Source organism: Oncorhynchus tshawytscha, linkage group LG07 (genome assembly GCF_018296145.1).
Source record: "Oncorhynchus tshawytscha isolate Ot180627B linkage group LG07, Otsh_v2.0, whole genome shotgun sequence".
Taxonomy (NCBI): Eukaryota; Metazoa; Chordata; class Actinopteri; order Salmoniformes; family Salmonidae; genus Oncorhynchus; species Oncorhynchus tshawytscha.
In genome coordinates, this window is record NC_056435.1 from 28,059,993 (window position 1) to 28,078,085 (window position 18,093).

An 18,093-nucleotide genomic window follows, 5' to 3' on the forward strand; every position below is an offset into this window, starting at 1 on the left:
CCCACGACATGTACTTTTGTGAAGGAACTTGTTTAATGTGAACAGTGCAAATCTATTATTATTTCAACAAATATTTGACACTGGACATATGTAACATAAAAAATGTTGAAATTGAAAAGGGGATAGTCAAGGACAGTCAAATTATTATTGCAAGAGATATAGACATATGCTGATAATATAAAACAGATTCTCAGTTCTATTATTTTGTTGTTTTAACAGAGTTTTAAAACGTCACAAAGAACATACAAATATAGACAATACAAACATACAAACATTCTATAAAAAGCAACAGCTTCCTGTTCAAAGTTTGAGGACAATTCCCCTATCAATTAAATCGACCTGGGGATTGTCCTCTCAATTGACAATCACAGTGCTCCCAACACACGGGGCACTCCCACTCAGCCTCATAAAGGGAAAGCAAAAAAGAGTAACATCCATCATAGTATGGATGTGCAGGAGGTATATGGAAGGCATTGGGGGCAAATGGAAACCTGGAGTACCTGGCCCATAATGTCCATCACTTATTATTCTGACTAGCATTAAGGCCTGGAGATACTGAAGCAGACGGTATCTGAATTTGTTCAACATTTGTCTGAGCTAATAGGTTGGCTTCCCTTGTATTGCTAGACAGTAAGGGAGAGAAACAGGCCTTTTGATTTGTTACCCAAAAGCTATAAATGATGGACCCTGCTGCCAGCAAGAATAACAGGTGATGAACATTACGAGTCAGGTAGCTTACCCAGGATAGTCAAATGGCACCTCCACAATGAGAGGAAGTACTGGACAAAGCCAGTCTCTCATCAGCCATAGTTTCACATACTCTCTCTCAACTCTCATTCTCTCTCAGGCACAACAGACTCTCTCCAGTTGTATGGCACTTCTGATTCTCTCACACTCACACGCGCTTGCCTGCTCGCTCTCATGTGCCCGCTCGCTCTCATTCGCTCTTTCATTCTCCTCCTTTGAGGGAGGTGTCGAGTTGTGTTCTCTGGGATCTTTGGATGCAGTGACTGGTCATCTTCTGATGATTGTCAGTCAGAGGTGCAGGTAGTCCCGTAGGGAAGCGGTTTCTCAGCCAGGGGTGGAACCACCAGGGGTGGGACTAGCAGCTTGGGCCTCCTGCATCCTGGTGCGGGCTAGTGCGTAGCGCTGCACTATCTGCTTGACATGCTCCTCCTCCTCACGTTGTAACATGCGAACAAAGTTCTTGAGCTCTGGCATAGAAAAGGCATCCCACTGGAAAGATAGAGGAGAGAGACGGAACATTAGTGTAAGCTGCACAATGTGAAATGACCATGTTGGTTTGAGAATGAATACCCAATGAATGCTCAATACTCACGTTGACCTCTCCAGTCTCATTCTCTTTTAACACCAAACTGAGGGCTTTGTCATTGGGTCCAGCACACAGACGCAGGTGGAGTGGACGCTCGTCGTCAGACAGCTTGCGCAGGAATACTGAAATACAGGAAGAGGAAGGAGAGACCATGGAATTAAACAACAGTATTAATATTAATATTTATCAATGAGATGTCGGTGCAGAAAAAAAGAAAAGCCGTGCTGCTGCAAGACCACAGACAAGAGGTGACAGAGGCGGGCTTACCTTGGTCATGGCGCTTTGTGCTCTCAAACAAAGCAAACTTTCCAGGGTTGTCCACCACGGTGAACTTCTTCAACAAGGCTTCGATGACCTCACGAGCACATGTGCGGGAGCTGATATGTAGGTGTTTGGACGTATCCTTGGGCAGGTAAAAAGAGGAGCGACGCTTAACTCCACCAGTCTTCTTGCCCGCACCAACCTGTGTTGCAGTACCCTTTCTTGGTGGGGGAACTGACACGGGTCGTAGCAGCTTGAACTGGACCTTTATGAAGCCAGTGTAGGAGCCATCTTTGTTCTGTTGAAAATAATGAAAACATTTAGGAATTCATCCTCACGAAACGTATTCGTGTTGAATTGTGCAGTAATGGAGTTGAACAATAACAACATGGTAATGCAGACAGTGTTAGAGTAATTGCAATGTTACTACTTACTGCAATGGCATAAGAGCAATTGTTACTACTCACCAGGTTCATGAACAAGTTGCTGTTGATTTGAGCATTGTACTCCTTCACCTTCTGCTGGATCTCTGTGACTGACAGATCCTGCTGCTTCCCCCATTCAACCTGTTCATCCTGACCAGAGAGAAGGGAGTCAATATTTCAATTAGCCACTCAATGTTTACTCATTCGTCTTCTTAAACTGACAGTGCAAGACAAAAAAGGGAAACATTGGTGTTCTACCACCGTGTGTCAGCAGAGAGCCAAGGTTTAAACGTTTTACATGTCAAATTATGACTGTAAGAATTGTGTGATGTGGGCCTATCTAAACAAACATTCCACAACATTTTGGGTCACGGAGGGGAAATTCGATTTCAGGAGACTTGGGGAGTCAGGTTCACAGTGGTCAGAGTTCAGTAGAGCAGAGGACTAGATTGGGTTTGGTGAGAAAAGGAAGCACTGTAAATCAAAATTGTCTTGAATGAGAAACAGCATTCTTACTTGTTACGGCTTATAACAAATGTGCTAAAAACAAATTACTTATATTATTTTGCAGACTGTAGCAGCCTATGCTTCACAGTGCTAACTTCCTGTAAGCTCCACACCTTCTTTCACAAAGTTATCGCTGGTTGCATCAGATTCCAAACTTCCTGTCAACGTAGCCATAGCTTCCCTATGATAGGGAAGCAGTGGACCACAATGATGTCAGCACTGACCAATCCCAGTTCCTCAACTCCTTCTATCTCTGTAGAGGGAGGCATCATGAGGGAACTTGCAGCTGTTTGTGATGTCTGCAAAGGCTGTGGACTGCATTCCTTAAAGCTGTGTTCATGTAAAAATAGCTGCCCCCCTCAGGCAACCCCCCCGCTTGAGAGTCAGACACAAAGCCTTCATCTGTTTTACAGTCATATCCTGTGGAGTCAGCTGCCTAATCCTCACAGAATCTCAGCCATCTTTTAGCAATTCACATTTGGCCTCCAGCATCTACAAGTTATTTAAATGTCTCCCATGGACACAGTAACCACCACAACTATGCGCTTCCTGTGTCTAATGGTCTGTCCTCGCTTCCTGTGTGAGAATGTCATTCAAGACATGCGATGCACAGAACTCTTCTTCCTGTATCAATTAAAAGGACCAGCTAGCCCAAAATGATCCTGTTGACAGTAGCTGCTTTTCAAATCAAATCCAATTTCATTGGTCACATACACGTGGTTAGCAGATGTTATTGCGAGTTTAGCGAAATGCTTGTCATGGGAGGGGGGATGATCCATAGATCAATACTCATAAATCCTCCTGGCAGGCGTTAACATCAGCACCAACAGTACCCAAAAATTGCGTACTATGTCAAGTGCAGATACTGTATGTGCACCACGTCATCGCTCTTTCTCTGCTGTGTGTGCATGATATGCCTCTTGCTAGCTGTCACTCATATGGTTGAACTTGCTAAGGGGCTGGGACATTCTAGGGGAAATGGCGCAGCCACAGCCAGGCGCATCAGTTGGGTATGCGCAAGACCAAAAATTTAAAAATGGGCTAAATTAATTCCAATCCCGATTAAAATACCACGGCTGTTTAGCATACTGGTCGGCTGACTTTAGGACCATGCAGAGCATCACTTCAGAGAGAGAAGTTGCCAGCCTGAACACCTTTCTCTCAGACAGCAGAAACTGTGCCAGACCGTTCATATTATACACTACATACAAAAGTATGTGGAGACCCCTTCAAATTAGTGGATTTGGCTATTTCAGCCAGACACCATTCCTAACAGGTGTATAAAATCGAGCACACAGCCATGCAATCTCCATAGACAAACATTGCCAGTAGAATGGCCTTACTGAAGAACTCAGTGACTTTCAATGTGGCACCGTGATGGGATGCTTTCCAACAAGTCAGTTCGGCAAATTTCTGCCCTGATAAAGCTGCCCTGGTCAACTGTAAGTGCCATTATTGTGAAGTGGAAACGTCTAGGAGCAACAATGGCTCAGTCACGAAGTGGTAGACCACACAATCTAACAGAATGGGACTGCCGATTGCTGAAGCGCATAGTGCGTAAAAATTGTCTGTCCTCAGTTGCAACACTCACTATGGAGTTCCATACTGCCTTTGGAAGCCATATCAGCACAATAACTGTTCGTCAGGAGCTTCTTGAAATGGGTTTCCATGGCCGAGCAGCCAAACACGAGCCTAAGATCACCATGCACAATGCAAAGCATCGGCTGAGTGGTGTAAAGCTCGCCGCCATTGGACTCTGGAGCAGTGGAAACGCGTTTTCTGGAGTGATGAATCATGCTTCACCATCTGGCAGTCCGCCGATTTGGTGGATGCCAGGAGAACGCTACCTGCCTGAATGCATAGTGCCAACTGTAAAGTTTGGTGGAGGAGGAATAATGGGATAATCAAAAGATGATAAGATTCCACCGAAAGTAAATTTAATACAATTTGCCAAAATGTTCTTTATAATTACTCATGCCTATATATAAATAAATACAAATCATTCAAAGCACTCCACCAGAGAGCATAATTTGGCCAGAGAGGATCATTAGCTTCTTTTAAAAATTAGCTGTGGATTGTTTGAAGCGCTTGGTCAGCGCGCGGCGAATAGACTACCAGATAGCTGACTGTTGAGTTGCATCGGTTAGTGAAAAGCAGTTAAATAGGCCTATCGCAGTATTTCAAAATATGATTGTAGGAAAAACATAGTTTAGAACGGGAATGGCTATTGCGGAAAAGAGAAGACAAAGAAAAGATTGATCTGTCTCTAGTCATCAAAATTCTCAACTCCCAATGGAGCGAACAGTAGCCTATCTTATTGGCACCCGTGGAGAACATCCCCATATTCCCGGTGAGTGCGTGAATATTCATTGGCTTTATCATTGGATCAGTACCACTGTTAATTTTTTGGGGGGAAAAGTAATGCGATTATTAAAGGCTACATTTTTCCAGTGCAAAGAAAGGATTATAGGCCTACTCTATGTCACTACACACTCAGGCATGCATTGTTCAGTACGGTCTGTTTTGCTAACAGTGACTGAGTTATATTACTGGCCTAAATTATGACTATGCATTCTACTCGTCACAGGAATATTCGCCTCTTTTACATTAGTCTGCAGAGTTGTGGACTTGAGTCACACGACGTTAAGTTGCAAACTTGATGACTTGAAACTCAACTTGATAGAAAATAAAAACAACTTGAGACTTGACTGACTTGAGACTGATGACTTTAAATTATCTGGCCATGTTTTGTAACGGTTTTGTCACTCATTTTGTGGCGCCGAGTCCGTTGGATTACTCTCCACGCGGCCAGCGACAGTAGCCGCGACATGGTGCCTTGCAACAAGTGAAACGCACACTCGGCCCTCTGATTGGACCAGCAAACCTACAATCAAATAGACTGAAATGTATAATTTACTTATGAGATTTTAATAAGGAAATGTGTTTTAATAAATTATTAGAATATTACATAAGTCTGAAACCATGTGATTGTATGAAATTGATGTGAATCATTCGATTATTATAATGCATGTATGTGAGAGTAGGTCGATTATTATGATACTGTACTGTGTAATATATCCTGGAGTGTATTTCATAGTCAGAATCAAAGTTAACAATTCGTCTAGTATTTTGATAACAGACTATCTGTCTGAGCCAGATTCGGGGCGACTTTGGCTCGGACACTGAGAACTTTCTAGTCCCAAGCCTCTCCTTATTTTAGGGGAGGGCAGGAAGACGCTATTCTCACGGACTCCCCTAGTCTTGATTGGTGGGTGGTTTGTGTGGAAGTATGTGTGTCACTACAAATTGAGGATCCTTGTACTGTGCACGTCAGAACGTTCCGTGAATAAACATTTCACTTTGGTAGACTGGGCCTCTGTCTGTTTTCGTTTCTGTCAGTATCTTACAAATCCTGACATAACAAACTGAGGGTAACATAATTGAATTGGTTAGTGAACAGGAGAATAGAATTCTCGTAACAGGTTTGCATTTGGAATATGTTTTTAAAAATGAATTATTACTGTGGCGAAAACGCACCAGAGGCGTGCCAAAGTCCCGACAGTGGCGAGAACTTATTCTCTTGTTGAAATGCTTTTGTTGCTTTTTTTCACACATTTAAATGCACATGTGGTAAATCTATATTCCATCTAATCCTACAATAATTGCTAGCGTTTCATCATTCCATCCCCATAACGTTATTTTAACACTTAAACATTTCTTTTTCATGTTTGATAAGATACATTTTCATTAAGCCTACCATTTCTTACCCTCGGTAATGTTTATTGTGCACATGAACGTTCAAGACTCACAAGGTAGTATTTCTGTTTATTTCATTCAATGTATGGTTTGCATTGTTCTTATTTCCCGTGTTATGTCGGAGGTGTGTCTGTGTCTGTCTGGTTGTGCGTAATAGGAGTGTGCAAGCTTCAGTATGCACAGAAATAGGCTATGTGGCTTTCACGGCACGCTTTTGAGTCATTACGTTGAATAAGAGAACATTATTGTTCCATGTACAAATAGTGATGCAATATCATTAAGTCTAATTAAGACAAATGTATGTACCAATGGATGTGGAAATGGCCTTTTACATTGTAAACCAGTTTATTGGTTCAGGGTTCGTACAGACAGTTGCAAAATTGAGACTTAAGTACCTTTCCCAAGCACTAATATTTATTTTCAAGGCTCGCCAATTTGTAATAGGTCATATTATGCAATTGTTTCTAGTCGCCACCGGATGGCAGTATATCGCCACAACCCCGTGAAAAATAAACAAGGCAAATCCAGGGGAGCAGGCAGACATAACGAGCATACATGAATCATTCATGATTCCACTTGTTCGCAGAAGTAGGCACGATTAGAACTCAGATCATGAAGCCTTCAGAGTGTTGATCACCGCTGGGAATGCAATAATAAGTGGGTAAAATATAATTAATCAAATAAAAAGATGCGCAAACAGCGTTTACCCTCCACTACATACCTGGTTGGGTCTGGCAAAACCCATTCATAAACATCAATATGCTGCCAGGCAGGATTGGATCTACATTTGCCCAGCATTTTAGCTATCAATGTGACATTTGGTGGCGTCTACCTGCATGACTGAGTGGCAGTGTGGGTGGAATGAGCAAGCTAGCCTGGCAACCAGAGCACGAAACACGTGAGGAATTAAAACTCTGTAGTCTGCCTGGAAATTTGCAAGACCAATACATTTTTCAAATATTTTTCATATGAACATATTTGATCATTTTCTGTTCTCCTCTCTTTTGAAGTACTAACTTGAGAAAATGTCAGACTTTCAAAGGTATTCCAGTAGTTGAATTTCAGAGTGCCAAAAATTCAAGTACTTTTAGCACCTTGTGCGAACCCTGTTGGTTGTAATTGCCAATTGGGTAATCGTATGGTCCTGGTTGGGGCCAAGTGCTTACATGTACCAGTTTGAGGTCCTGTTAGGCAGATTTAATTTGGTTTCTCAAGGGGTGGGACTGTGCAGTCTTGCCATCTACCTGTGTCCGTTCAGATAGGACATGTTATGCTTAATAAAGTGGCTATTTCTTTAGGCCAATTGCCCGTGTACATTTGGTAAATGCTATATGATATGGCAATCTCAACATTGAATCACAAAAGACCAGTAAAATACATCTACACTGAGCACATCAACCTGCCTTGTCTTCTGCTGATGTCATGCCCTTACCACTGCTACAAGGTCCCTATTTTACAATGACATCATCAAAGTATGTTGTAGACAAAATAATGAAAGGGTCTGTCTGGTCGCCTCAATAAATAGACAAAGATTTGTAGTTGAACAAGTCATTGCATGTATAGATTTTTACTTAACTTGAGACTTAACTTGAAAAAACATGTGACTCGACTTGCTCTTAGAATGCACAACTTGGACTTGACTTGAGACTCGAACCTTGTGACTTGCTTGTGACTTGAATAATAGTGACTTGGTCCCACTTCTGTTAGTCTGCAAATGCGATGCATTATAAAAAAGGTGCAATTTTAAAAAGGCGCAATAAAAAATAAAAATAAAATAAATGCTTCCCCAAACTTGAAACTCACGCGCCGCCTATGGATGTCAGCCATATTGTGACTTAAAAGCGTATATTATTCATCCACTTCATCTTTCACTGTATGCACCCTTCACACCCTCTTTAGGTTTAACTGAACTCATACCACTGAGCACAGCTTCCAGAAAAACAGTTGATTGAGGTTAAACAATAATTATTCTGCTCATAGATTACGCATGTATAAACTACACATTGACACATTCAGCCCAAAGCGGGAGGTTTGAAAAACGGAGTATTTGCCAAAGTTCCAGAGCATCTTTAAATGTCCTGCAACTAGTAAATAGGCAATCACAAAATGGAAGCCAGAACAGTCAACTAAGGAGTCACCCATTTTTACTGTGCTGATATTACTGTTTCGACTCAACTGTGTGTAACATTATCTAATGTATTTATTCAAGATGCTGTAGAAATATGAGTAAATGAAACATGATCAAATGTTGCCATTCCCTTTATGTCTAGTAGGCTACTCATTCAAACCCTCCGGAGATGTCTGTGCAGGCTTGTGTGTGCAAGCTTTGCCGGTGTGAAGCAATGTGAGTGAAGTCATTTGTTTCTGAATGGTCCAGAGAAGAATAGTACATGACTTGTGTGAGTTGTGAAACCTGAGGGGTTATCGTGGGTGTGTTCACTAAACTATTGAGCGGTTCTCAGCATCGGGATATATGAGTCATCATTGTAATATGAGAGAAACAGTAGATTCCAATTAACGTTTTAATGAGAGTGGTCATCATAGTTACTACTACATCAAAAAATGACAACTTCAGATGACAATTTTCGCGGATATGTTATTTGAAATACTCGAGTTTATGCCTATATCACGTCATAACTCTATTAGAAAGTATAATATAAAGGAAGCTACACACAAGATAGTCCAACCTATTATGCATGAACATCAGTGAAGGCGAAGGCATGACTAGCCAACATCTTATTCAATAACTCTTATTCAACTGCTTGACAAATTGTTCTCCTCTCACCTTCTCCTTCTTGGGTTTGTGAAGGAATGATGTCCGAGCAGTGAAGTACTGCTCGAACTCTGAATCGGAGTCCCCACTGCAGTATCCGCTGCTGGTGGAGCTGCCCCACGTCTTCTCAAAGGACAGGCTTTTATCCGAACCGCTGACCGTGTCTGTCATTATCAAACTGTTACAATGTAACCAACCGTCTGGAGCGATGTAGTGTTTAGAATTCACCAAAATGTGTCCGGTTAAAACAAAAAATCTAATTCGGTTTGGATATGAGCGCTACTAGGTGTCGTTTTCCTGTTTAATAAAACGAGTTCTATCTACAAATTGTAGTATACCACTGTAATAAACGTGTAACTACAGAAACGTTAAAACAGATAGAGTGTAAAGTAATAAGGACTGCTGGTATAGTAGGTATATCTCTGTAAACTTCGACAATGTTGTTCTAAAGCGCGTTTCTGTCGGTTTCCTGTTCAATCTGGCCACGTTTCGGTTTCTCACAACTAGCTGAGAACTGGATGATGGATCAGCCCCCGCTTTTCCATCGCTCTCCTTGTTTTGACTAGACGGGATACAGTTTTTGTCAAATTTCACTTTTCGTAGCAGGCTAGGACAATTTACGCAGTAGGTTATGATAATTTACGCAGCAGGTTAGGATAATTAGGTTAAGGTTGAAAAAAGGGTTGGGTTATAGGGTTAGCTAAAATGCTAAAAACAACACATTTTGACGTAAAGGTGACAAAAAACTGTATCCCTTCTAGCCCTTACCTTCTCTTCCCCGGCCCGCAGAGGCTCCACCCAGGCGGTTGAGATTAGAAAATACACAAAACCAGCGCAACAGGCTATGATTGGGCACTGAGGGGAAATTCCTAACTCCCTAATGACATCATACCACTCCCTTCCCTGTCTGCCAACAAACAATAAAGGCGTTTGAGAAGATGAAAATCATGTGAGGATTCACATGTTAACAGAGCGTAGAGTACTCACATGATAAGAGTTTGGAGTATTCACATGGCAAATGCATGACATAAGTAGACATGTAGGCTCAGGGGTTTACAAAGAACCGCACCACTTTAGAGAAAAATATATACACTACCCTACGTATTTCATTGGACCGTGTTGCTAACACTTTTTATTTGGCTCTATACTTCAGCATTTTTGGACTTGAGATCAAATGTTTCGTATGAGGCAACAGTAAAGAACGCCAACTTCTATTTGAGGGTATTTTCATAGATATCTGTAAGGAAGCATGTATCTAGTCCCCCCATTTCAAGGTGCTATAAGTATTTGGACAAATACACTTAATGTGTAGTAAAGTAGTCAAATGTTTAGTATTTGTTCCCATATTCTTAGCAGGCAATGACTACATCAAGCTTTTGACTTTACAAACTTGTTGGATGCATTTGCAGTCTGTATTGGATGTGTTTCAGATTATATTGTGCCCAATAGAAATGACTGGTAGATTTTATATTGTGTCATTTGGAGTCACTTTTATTGTAAACAAGAATAGAATATGTTTTCCATACACTCCCGCAATAACATGGATGCTACCATGATTACAGATAATCATGAATTAATCATTAATAATGAGTGAGAAAGTTACTGAGGCATAAAATTATACCCACAAGACATGCTAACTTCACACCATTACCAATAAAAGGGGGTTAGCATTTTTTTTGGGGGGGGTATGATCTTTATGCCTCCAACTTTCTCACTCATCATTATTCAAGATTCATTCATTAGCCATAATCATGGCAGCATTCACATTAATGTAGAAGTGTTCAGAAACATCTACTCTTATTTACAATAAAAGTGACTCCAAAATGACACAATACATTATTCACCATTCAGTTCCTATGGGGCAAAACATAATCCGAAACACAATCAAAACAAACTGCAATTGCACAATCTTGATGTAGTCATTGTGTGCTAGGAATATGGGGCCAAATACTAAACTTTTGACTACTTGAATACACTCTATGGGAATTTGTCCAAATATTTATGAAAAATGTACTTTTTCAAAATGGGTGAACAAGATAAAGTGCTTTAACAATAAAACATACCCTCAAATAAAAAGTGACATTCTGTACTGTCTCATATACAACATTTGATCACAAATCCAAAATGCTGGAGTACAGGGACAAATTGACTCATTTTAGCATCACTGTCCAAATAAATACAGAGGGGAGTGTAGATCCAACAAGAACAACTAAAAGTGATGCTCCATGCTACTGTATCTAAAGGAAATGGTGAGAGAGGACCTGAACTGAAAGGATCTAATGCATTATTTCCAGGGGGATGGGATAGAAAGGAAGAGGCGTGTTTACAAGTGAGTATGTAGACACCATGTCACCATAGTGTGGCCTAGAAGATAGTGGATAGATAGTGGTCATGACACATGACATGGCCAGTGAATTATACTTACAAAATATATATATATATTAGCCCGTCATTATAAATAAGAATTTGTTCTTAACTGACTTGCCTAGTTAAATAAAGGTGACATAAAATGGCCGGTGAATGAGGGTGAGAGTACAGAGAACACATAATGACATGCATGTACAGTCTGTATCGGATCATGAGGTTCTTACCACATCTGTATCGGTCTCCATGGTGTGTTCCATAACACATGTTTGTTCAACTATGGAGCTACCATCCAAACTGCAATCTAATTGGATAACAGCTCGACATCTGTAGTGACATGTGAATCTGCAATCTGTGAGAAAAGAGAGGTGAATTATAAACAGGATTTAATAGAATAGATCATGGGTTGCAATTCAAGTTGGGGCTCGTCCACCAGGGCTCTACATTTTGTAAGGCCACGGTCTATGAATAGATCAGCCACGATGACACACAGATGTAAGGAAAGACTGACTATAAAAAAAAAGTGGCACCCACTGGCTCAGAAACATCCATTTCGTAGTTTTGGGTCATCCCTCCCGTTCCATCCCGCCAGCTTTGGAACATTTTGGATTTCTAAATTGTCTGCTGTCCTCCGCTGGCCACAGTGAGTCATTACACGTTTGACAGAGAACAAAACTTGTCACTGACGTATTTGACTTCAATTTGGTCACAAACAGGACATAATTAGAAAAGTATTGCTGGAACGTAGAGTGATTATTGTACAAATAAAACAGCTGTATATTAATGTAAGGAGATTCATGTAAAGGAGAGATTTTACCAGCATATTCCAATACGTTTCAGACATTTATCTCCCCACAAATCTAATGGTCACACATTACAATACAAAGGATGGAGGACTGGTTGTGATGAAATGCCTGGTAGTGAAACATTGACATCCTGCCTGAATGTAATTGGTGTCATATAGCCAAGTGCAGGTGTGAGTTGTTGCCCAAGGGCTCTTACAGCTTAGATCTAGTTAGTTCCCTGTATGGCCAGAGGAAAGGAAGTTTATAGTGAAACTTTAAAGACTATGCAAGAGGAAAGCAGTGCTGGATACCAACCAACCGACAGCACCAATACAAAGAGACAACAAACCACTAGAACCATTTCAACGTCCTCATAAATAGACTGCCGCCAACTGCTGATTGAATCTGTGAGTCTTGTTTTGACAAATACCCCAGAGCTAAAACTGGGTCTGGGATTTCCAGGCAAGCGGTTTGATTCTCAGCTAGTTCTTTGCTGCTGGAAATGGTAATGTACCTATTTGCAATGACTCCTCATTAAAGCCTATTCAGGTCTAATGAATACTGTGTCGTGTGAATGGAGCCAGTGACACAAAAAGCCCATTTAGTTCAGTTGAGAAACAATGAACCAAAGCTATACGGCCTGGCACACACATAAACAAACACAAATATGGCCTATGCACAAACAGGCTATATAATACGTTGAAAGACATTCTCATAGCCCTAGTTAAACCTTATAACACTCACACACATACAATTTCAGAAAAAAGGCTACGGTTAGGGTTGTGCCCTGCATTACACAAATATCAAAATACACATTATATACCTTCAGAGGTACACATTGGATCTCACAAGGTACTGTTTGGTACCTTTTAGGGTAAATGTGCAGATAATCTAGTATAATGGTAAACATTTTTACATAATATTTGGAATATAAAGGTACGATCATAAGCTTAGTGGGGCCATAACATCCAGTTAGTTATTTTTGGCCACCCGTGAGCTGAAGTTTTGTACCAGTTTAAGTGGACTGTGGTTATGTTAGTTAAAGGTTGAGTATGTCTGTTGCCACTTCTAAAGTCTTTATAAAAGGCTTACAGAAGAGCATGTGACAATAAAGATCTGTAATTAATATTTTAGCCATCTTAAAGATACATTCCGGAGTATTGAAAACAACCTCGTTATTTTCTTAAACCTCCCATTTTGGACTCGAGTCAGTGTATGGCTCATACATGCATAGTAAACCATCTGCAGTTGCTACATTCTAACCTGCCATTATCTAGTCCACAAGATACGTGCTCGTTCATGTCATGATCTGAAGCGAGTAGGATTGCCTGGCTACTTAGACCTTACCATGAGTTATTTTCATAAGGGAAAATACATAGAATACGTCAATCAAATCCTCCCATCCTAAATTAGAAAAAAAAAAATATCTATTAGACGCCGGTTGTAGTTTCATTTCTCTTTTACAATAACCTCGTAAGCAGAAAAATATGTGAGCTAAAGATGGCGTCGTAGCCTGACAAATATATTAGAAGACAATTGTCAACCTGATCAGAAACACTATGCTCCCCATCATCTCCTAAATGAAATCCCTGGTGTATTTTCTTAGTCTTTTGAGCGATATATAAAAACATTCTAAGGTTTTAACCAGGCGCGAATCACGGACACAAACACACATATCGGTGATGCGCTAGAGAAATGTATATGGAAACTTTCACCCACTTCCTTTTTAGTTAAGAAAATATAGCCCAACCTTTCTGTTGTTTCAACCATCCATCCCAATCAAATAGTTTCATATGTCTTTCCACCGTTTGTCCTTATATGTGCACACAGCAGGTATTCCATGATATGGGGTATAATCTAAAACTACAGTTGATTGCTAGCTATCGTTATTCATCACGTAGACAAATACTGGCCTATATATAATCATTAAACGATTTTAAAGGTGTAGGTCATTTGATGCAAACATATACTGTAAGTAGGTTATAACTTTTCCATTGTATAAATTACATTATCACAATCACTTGCTTGTCATACTAGTCTGTACAACAATGGGAATTAGCCACAACCAAGCTCGAGGGACAATGTTGATTGGCAGAGGGAATTATGTCCAATGAGGTTACAAGTTTAAAGTGGGAGGTGGGATCAGATTGGTACAGCATTGTCCAATGAGGTTGTGGGGTGAGGCCAAGCATGTGCACAGCTCATGAACACCCATAGTTTAAAAAAAAAATGGATCTTTGTACATGCTACAGAGGCTCGAGGACAATGACGTGGTAACAAAGTACACAACTTTCGGGGACCAATTTTGGCTTGTGAGTGCTAATTTCAGAACTACTGGCTAAAAAGTATACAACAGTATCGGAGAATCTCTTTAACCCATCACTGAGTGGCCTTGTCAATGGTTAAGGCATTGGCTTGACAGTTACTGGACCCAGGTTCAAGACTTGGTTGGGGCTACCCCCAAATTTGCTACATTGGTGTCAGAAGTGGGAATGACGGAGAGAAGTGAACACATGAGGCACTTGGTATAGAGAAGAGGTACATTTTGGCCACTTAAAAGGAACAAATGGCCTTGTCACTGTGGTGGTACCCTAAATAAAAGTGTATATTTACCTTTTGGCTCTTTTAAAGGTACAAACTGCAAGGGTACAATTATGTACCTATAACTAATGGTACAATCAATGGATGTACCTTACAGGGTACCACTACGTTGACAAGAGTTTGTACCCCTTTAAGTACAATTCTGTACCTTTATTCTGAGAGTATAGGTCTACAGACATGTATACAGACATGCAACTGTAAAGCACGTCACGTTTGCTTGCTTAGTGAATCTCCCGATTCGGTCCATACCTGGCGCAAACCAGGGACATCTGCCTCAAACACACGTGACCGTCCTCCCTCAAGCGTCTTAGCCGATCATGCCACCTCAAAAGCTAGCTAATGAGTCGAGCGAATTAAGGCTGAGGAGTACAGTAAATTGCACGCGCTACACAATCATAAATCACGACATGCACTCACGCATACATACATGTCAGTGGAGGCTCCTCAGAGGAGGAAGGGGAGGACCATCCTTCTCAGTGAATTTCATAAAAATAGTCAACAATTAAAAAACATTATCCTTTTTAGATAAAACTACACTAAATATATTCACGTCACCAAATAATTGATTAAAACACACTGTTTTGAAATGAAGGTCTACAGTAGCCTCAACATCACTCTGTAGTGTAGCACCAAGGTGTTGCTGGAGGACAGCTAGCTTCTGTCCTCCTCTGGGTACATTGACTTCAATACAAAACCTTGGAAGCTCATGGTTCTCACCCCTTTCCATAGAATTACAAAGTAATTATGACAACTTCCGGAGAGTGTCCTCCAATCTATCAGAGCTCTTGCAGCATGAACTGACATGTTGTCCACCCAATCAAAATATCAGAGAATGAATCTAGTACTGAAAGCATAAGCTACAACTAGCTAGCACTGCAATGCATAAAATGTGGTGAGTAGTTGACTCATCGAGAGAGAAACACAATAGTTGAACGGTTTTGAACAAATTCATTTCTTCCAAAATTAAGGAGAAGCAAGTGAGAGAGAATATATTTTTTTAACTTTCACTTAGCTAGCAAATGCAGCTACCTAGTTTAGTCTACTCAAACACCTAGCTCAAACAGAGAGGGATGCTATGTTAGCTAGCTGGCTATGGCTAACACTGAAACTCTTCCAAGTCAAGGTAAGCTTTTGGTATAAATTTATTGCTACCGGGGCCGCCGGTGTAACTGCTAAACTGCACACTGTATTGAATGATTGTAGCGGGTTTACAAATGCGTTAGTTCTAGTAGCTTTGTTGACTATGATGTGACAATGACGTAGGCTGTGTGTAGTTGTGTAGTGGTTATCGGTCATGATATGAAGGCTTGGCTTGGAAAGGTTTTTTCGCCTGGTCACAGACAGCTGTTGTGTTGTGCACTGAAGTGCACAAGCGCAGGGAAAAGGTGAGAGGAGCAGAACGTGTAGATAGTTGTGAGAAGGAATTATTTATACAACGAGCAAAGTGATCATGCTGTTTTTATGTGGCTGCTATGAAAGTGAACTGTGTTTGCATGTGATCAGGGGTGTATTCATTCCACCGTTTCTGATTACACCCTAGATCAGCTAGATGTTGTAAACGTTCATTCATAGGCTAGGTTGTAGCAACCTCATGATGGGTACAGGGGAACATTTTAGTATCATGTAGTAGCCTAAACCTAAACCGATGTTACATTGAGCTGGGTGAATGGAATATGAATGGCAGTCATCCAATACTCTGTAATAGAAAGAAGGCCATGCTCATTGGCACACAAAAAAATGATCCTCCTCCCTCATCTTAGAAGTCACCGACCGCCACTAATACATGCAATCATAATCATGCACTCACACACAAGTAAATCCTGTGCAGCAGGCAGACTCACTGGCACAGCGTAGGCTCTGTTTGTACAGTCCCCAGATGAAGCCTCCACACAGGTCACACCAGGTGGGCTGGGCATGGCTGCAGGGTTGGAAGTCATGTCCCTCTCCCCTCTCATCTGTGAGCAGTAAGTCCAGGCTATCCCCCAGCAGTCTGATGATGCCCACCCGGCTGAGCAGCTCTGGGACCTTCCCTGGGCTGATCCGCAGAGCATTGGCCCGCTCCAGGCGAGGTGGTGAGCGAGGCACCTCGCAGCTGGTCAGCTCTATCGGGTCATGGAGCCTCAGCTCACGGAGCTCAATGAACTCACCCCAAGACATTCTGTCAGTCACAGCTTCAGTTCCTTCTTCACACAAAGGCAATCACACCTGTGACCAAAACATTTTTTTTAATTTTAGCTTTATTTAACTAGGTAGGCCAGTTGAGAACAAGTTCTCATTTACAACTGCGACCTGGCCAAGATAAAGCAAAGCAGTGCGACACAAACTACACAGAGTTACACATGGGATAAACAAACGTACAGTCAATAACACAACAGAAAGGTCTGTGTACAGTGTGTGCAAATGTAGTAAGATTAGGGAGGTAAGGCAATAAATAGGCCATAGTGGCAAAATGCACAACCTCAATCCAAGATCACCCATAATGAAGCACCAACTCAAGGACATAGGCCTTCACTACAGTACAGTTTTAGCTGTAAATTGTGGAGAGAACTTCCCATACAGCTATGTATTCCTTCACTGTTATTAAAACCATGGTTTGAACAAAATACTTTAGCCTATTGTGTACTGAGTATGAATGAATGAAGTCTGTTTCTCGACATCAATTGTCAGTTTTCCTCAAAATACACCAAAAAGTGGTCTACTCGGCAATAAAAATAGAACTTTGAGTTTATTAAACCAATCTGTGCTTCAGAATATATTTGTTTCATTCATTTTCTAAACGGGACGTTTTTTGGTTTGTTGAAGGAGCCCCTTTGCCATTTGCCATCTCCAAGGCAATTAAAAGTAAACTTTCATCCCATCAAATGTAAAATTACATGGTTTTAAAGTCTATGATTGGAATAGGTCACCAACATTCAAGGCTTTAAACATATCGTGATAATAATTGTAAACTGTAGGCAGGTTGTTGAGCATCCCAGAATGATTGATGATGCGGGTTAACATAGAAGCACGAGAATTGCACCGACTCGAGCCTATTTCATAATTATGACTGGTTTAGTTTATGTTAATAATAATTCGATTAAAAAAAGTGCTATATGTTATTTAAGTATAACAACTTACCAAAACAGGGATCCACCCCTGCAGCAGGCGATGCTTCATCTCCAACGTTCTTCTATTTTACAACATTTCCATAGAAGTTATTACGAATAACGGAGCGGAGGTGTACAGCTTCGCATCTGGAAACAATGTATCATCGGCTACATAACGGAAATACCACTCTTCCGAAAAACA

At 40.9% G+C, this 18,093-nt stretch overlaps 1 protein-coding gene across 2 annotated transcripts; it reads right to left on the bottom strand.

Annotated features, from left to right (window-relative positions):
• Window positions 1–11: 11 nt before the first annotated feature.
• On the bottom strand, window positions 12–18,039 carry LOC112254295 (ras association domain-containing protein 1). 2 transcript variants are annotated; one of them, XM_024426697.2, is made up of 7 exons: window positions 17,923–18,039; window positions 16,647–17,010; window positions 11,647–11,771; window positions 2,062–2,169; window positions 1,601–1,892; window positions 1,340–1,455; window positions 12–1,236 (listed from the first exon to the last, which is right to left on the bottom strand). In XM_024426697.2, the coding sequence occupies exons 2-7, from the start codon at window positions 16,960–16,962 to the stop codon at window positions 1,072–1,074; spliced, it is 1,122 nt and encodes a 373-aa protein (XP_024282465.1). In that variant the 5' UTR covers window positions 16,963–17,010; window positions 17,923–18,039; the 3' UTR covers window positions 12–1,071. The 2 variants fall into 2 exon arrangements, with proteins under 2 accessions (XP_024282465.1, XP_024282466.1); XM_024426698.2 differs by lacking the exons at window positions 11,647–11,771; window positions 16,647–17,010; window positions 17,923–18,039 and adding an exon at window positions 9,068–9,776.
• Window positions 18,040–18,093: the final 54 nt, after the last annotated feature.

Coding starts and splice junctions, on each gene's coding strand:
- LOC112254295 (XM_024426697.2), bottom strand. CDS start 16,962: ATGTCTTGGGGTGAGTTCATTGAGCTCCGTGAGCTGAGGCTCCATGAC. Junction 11,772..16,646: donor ACAGAGCCTACGCTGTGCCA/GTGAGTCTGCCT, acceptor CTTTTCTCACAG/ATTGCAGATTCACATGTCAC. Junction 1,237..1,339: donor ATGAGACTGGAGAGGTCAAC/GTGAGTATTGAG, acceptor CTATCTTTCCAG/TGGGATGCCTTTTCTATGCC.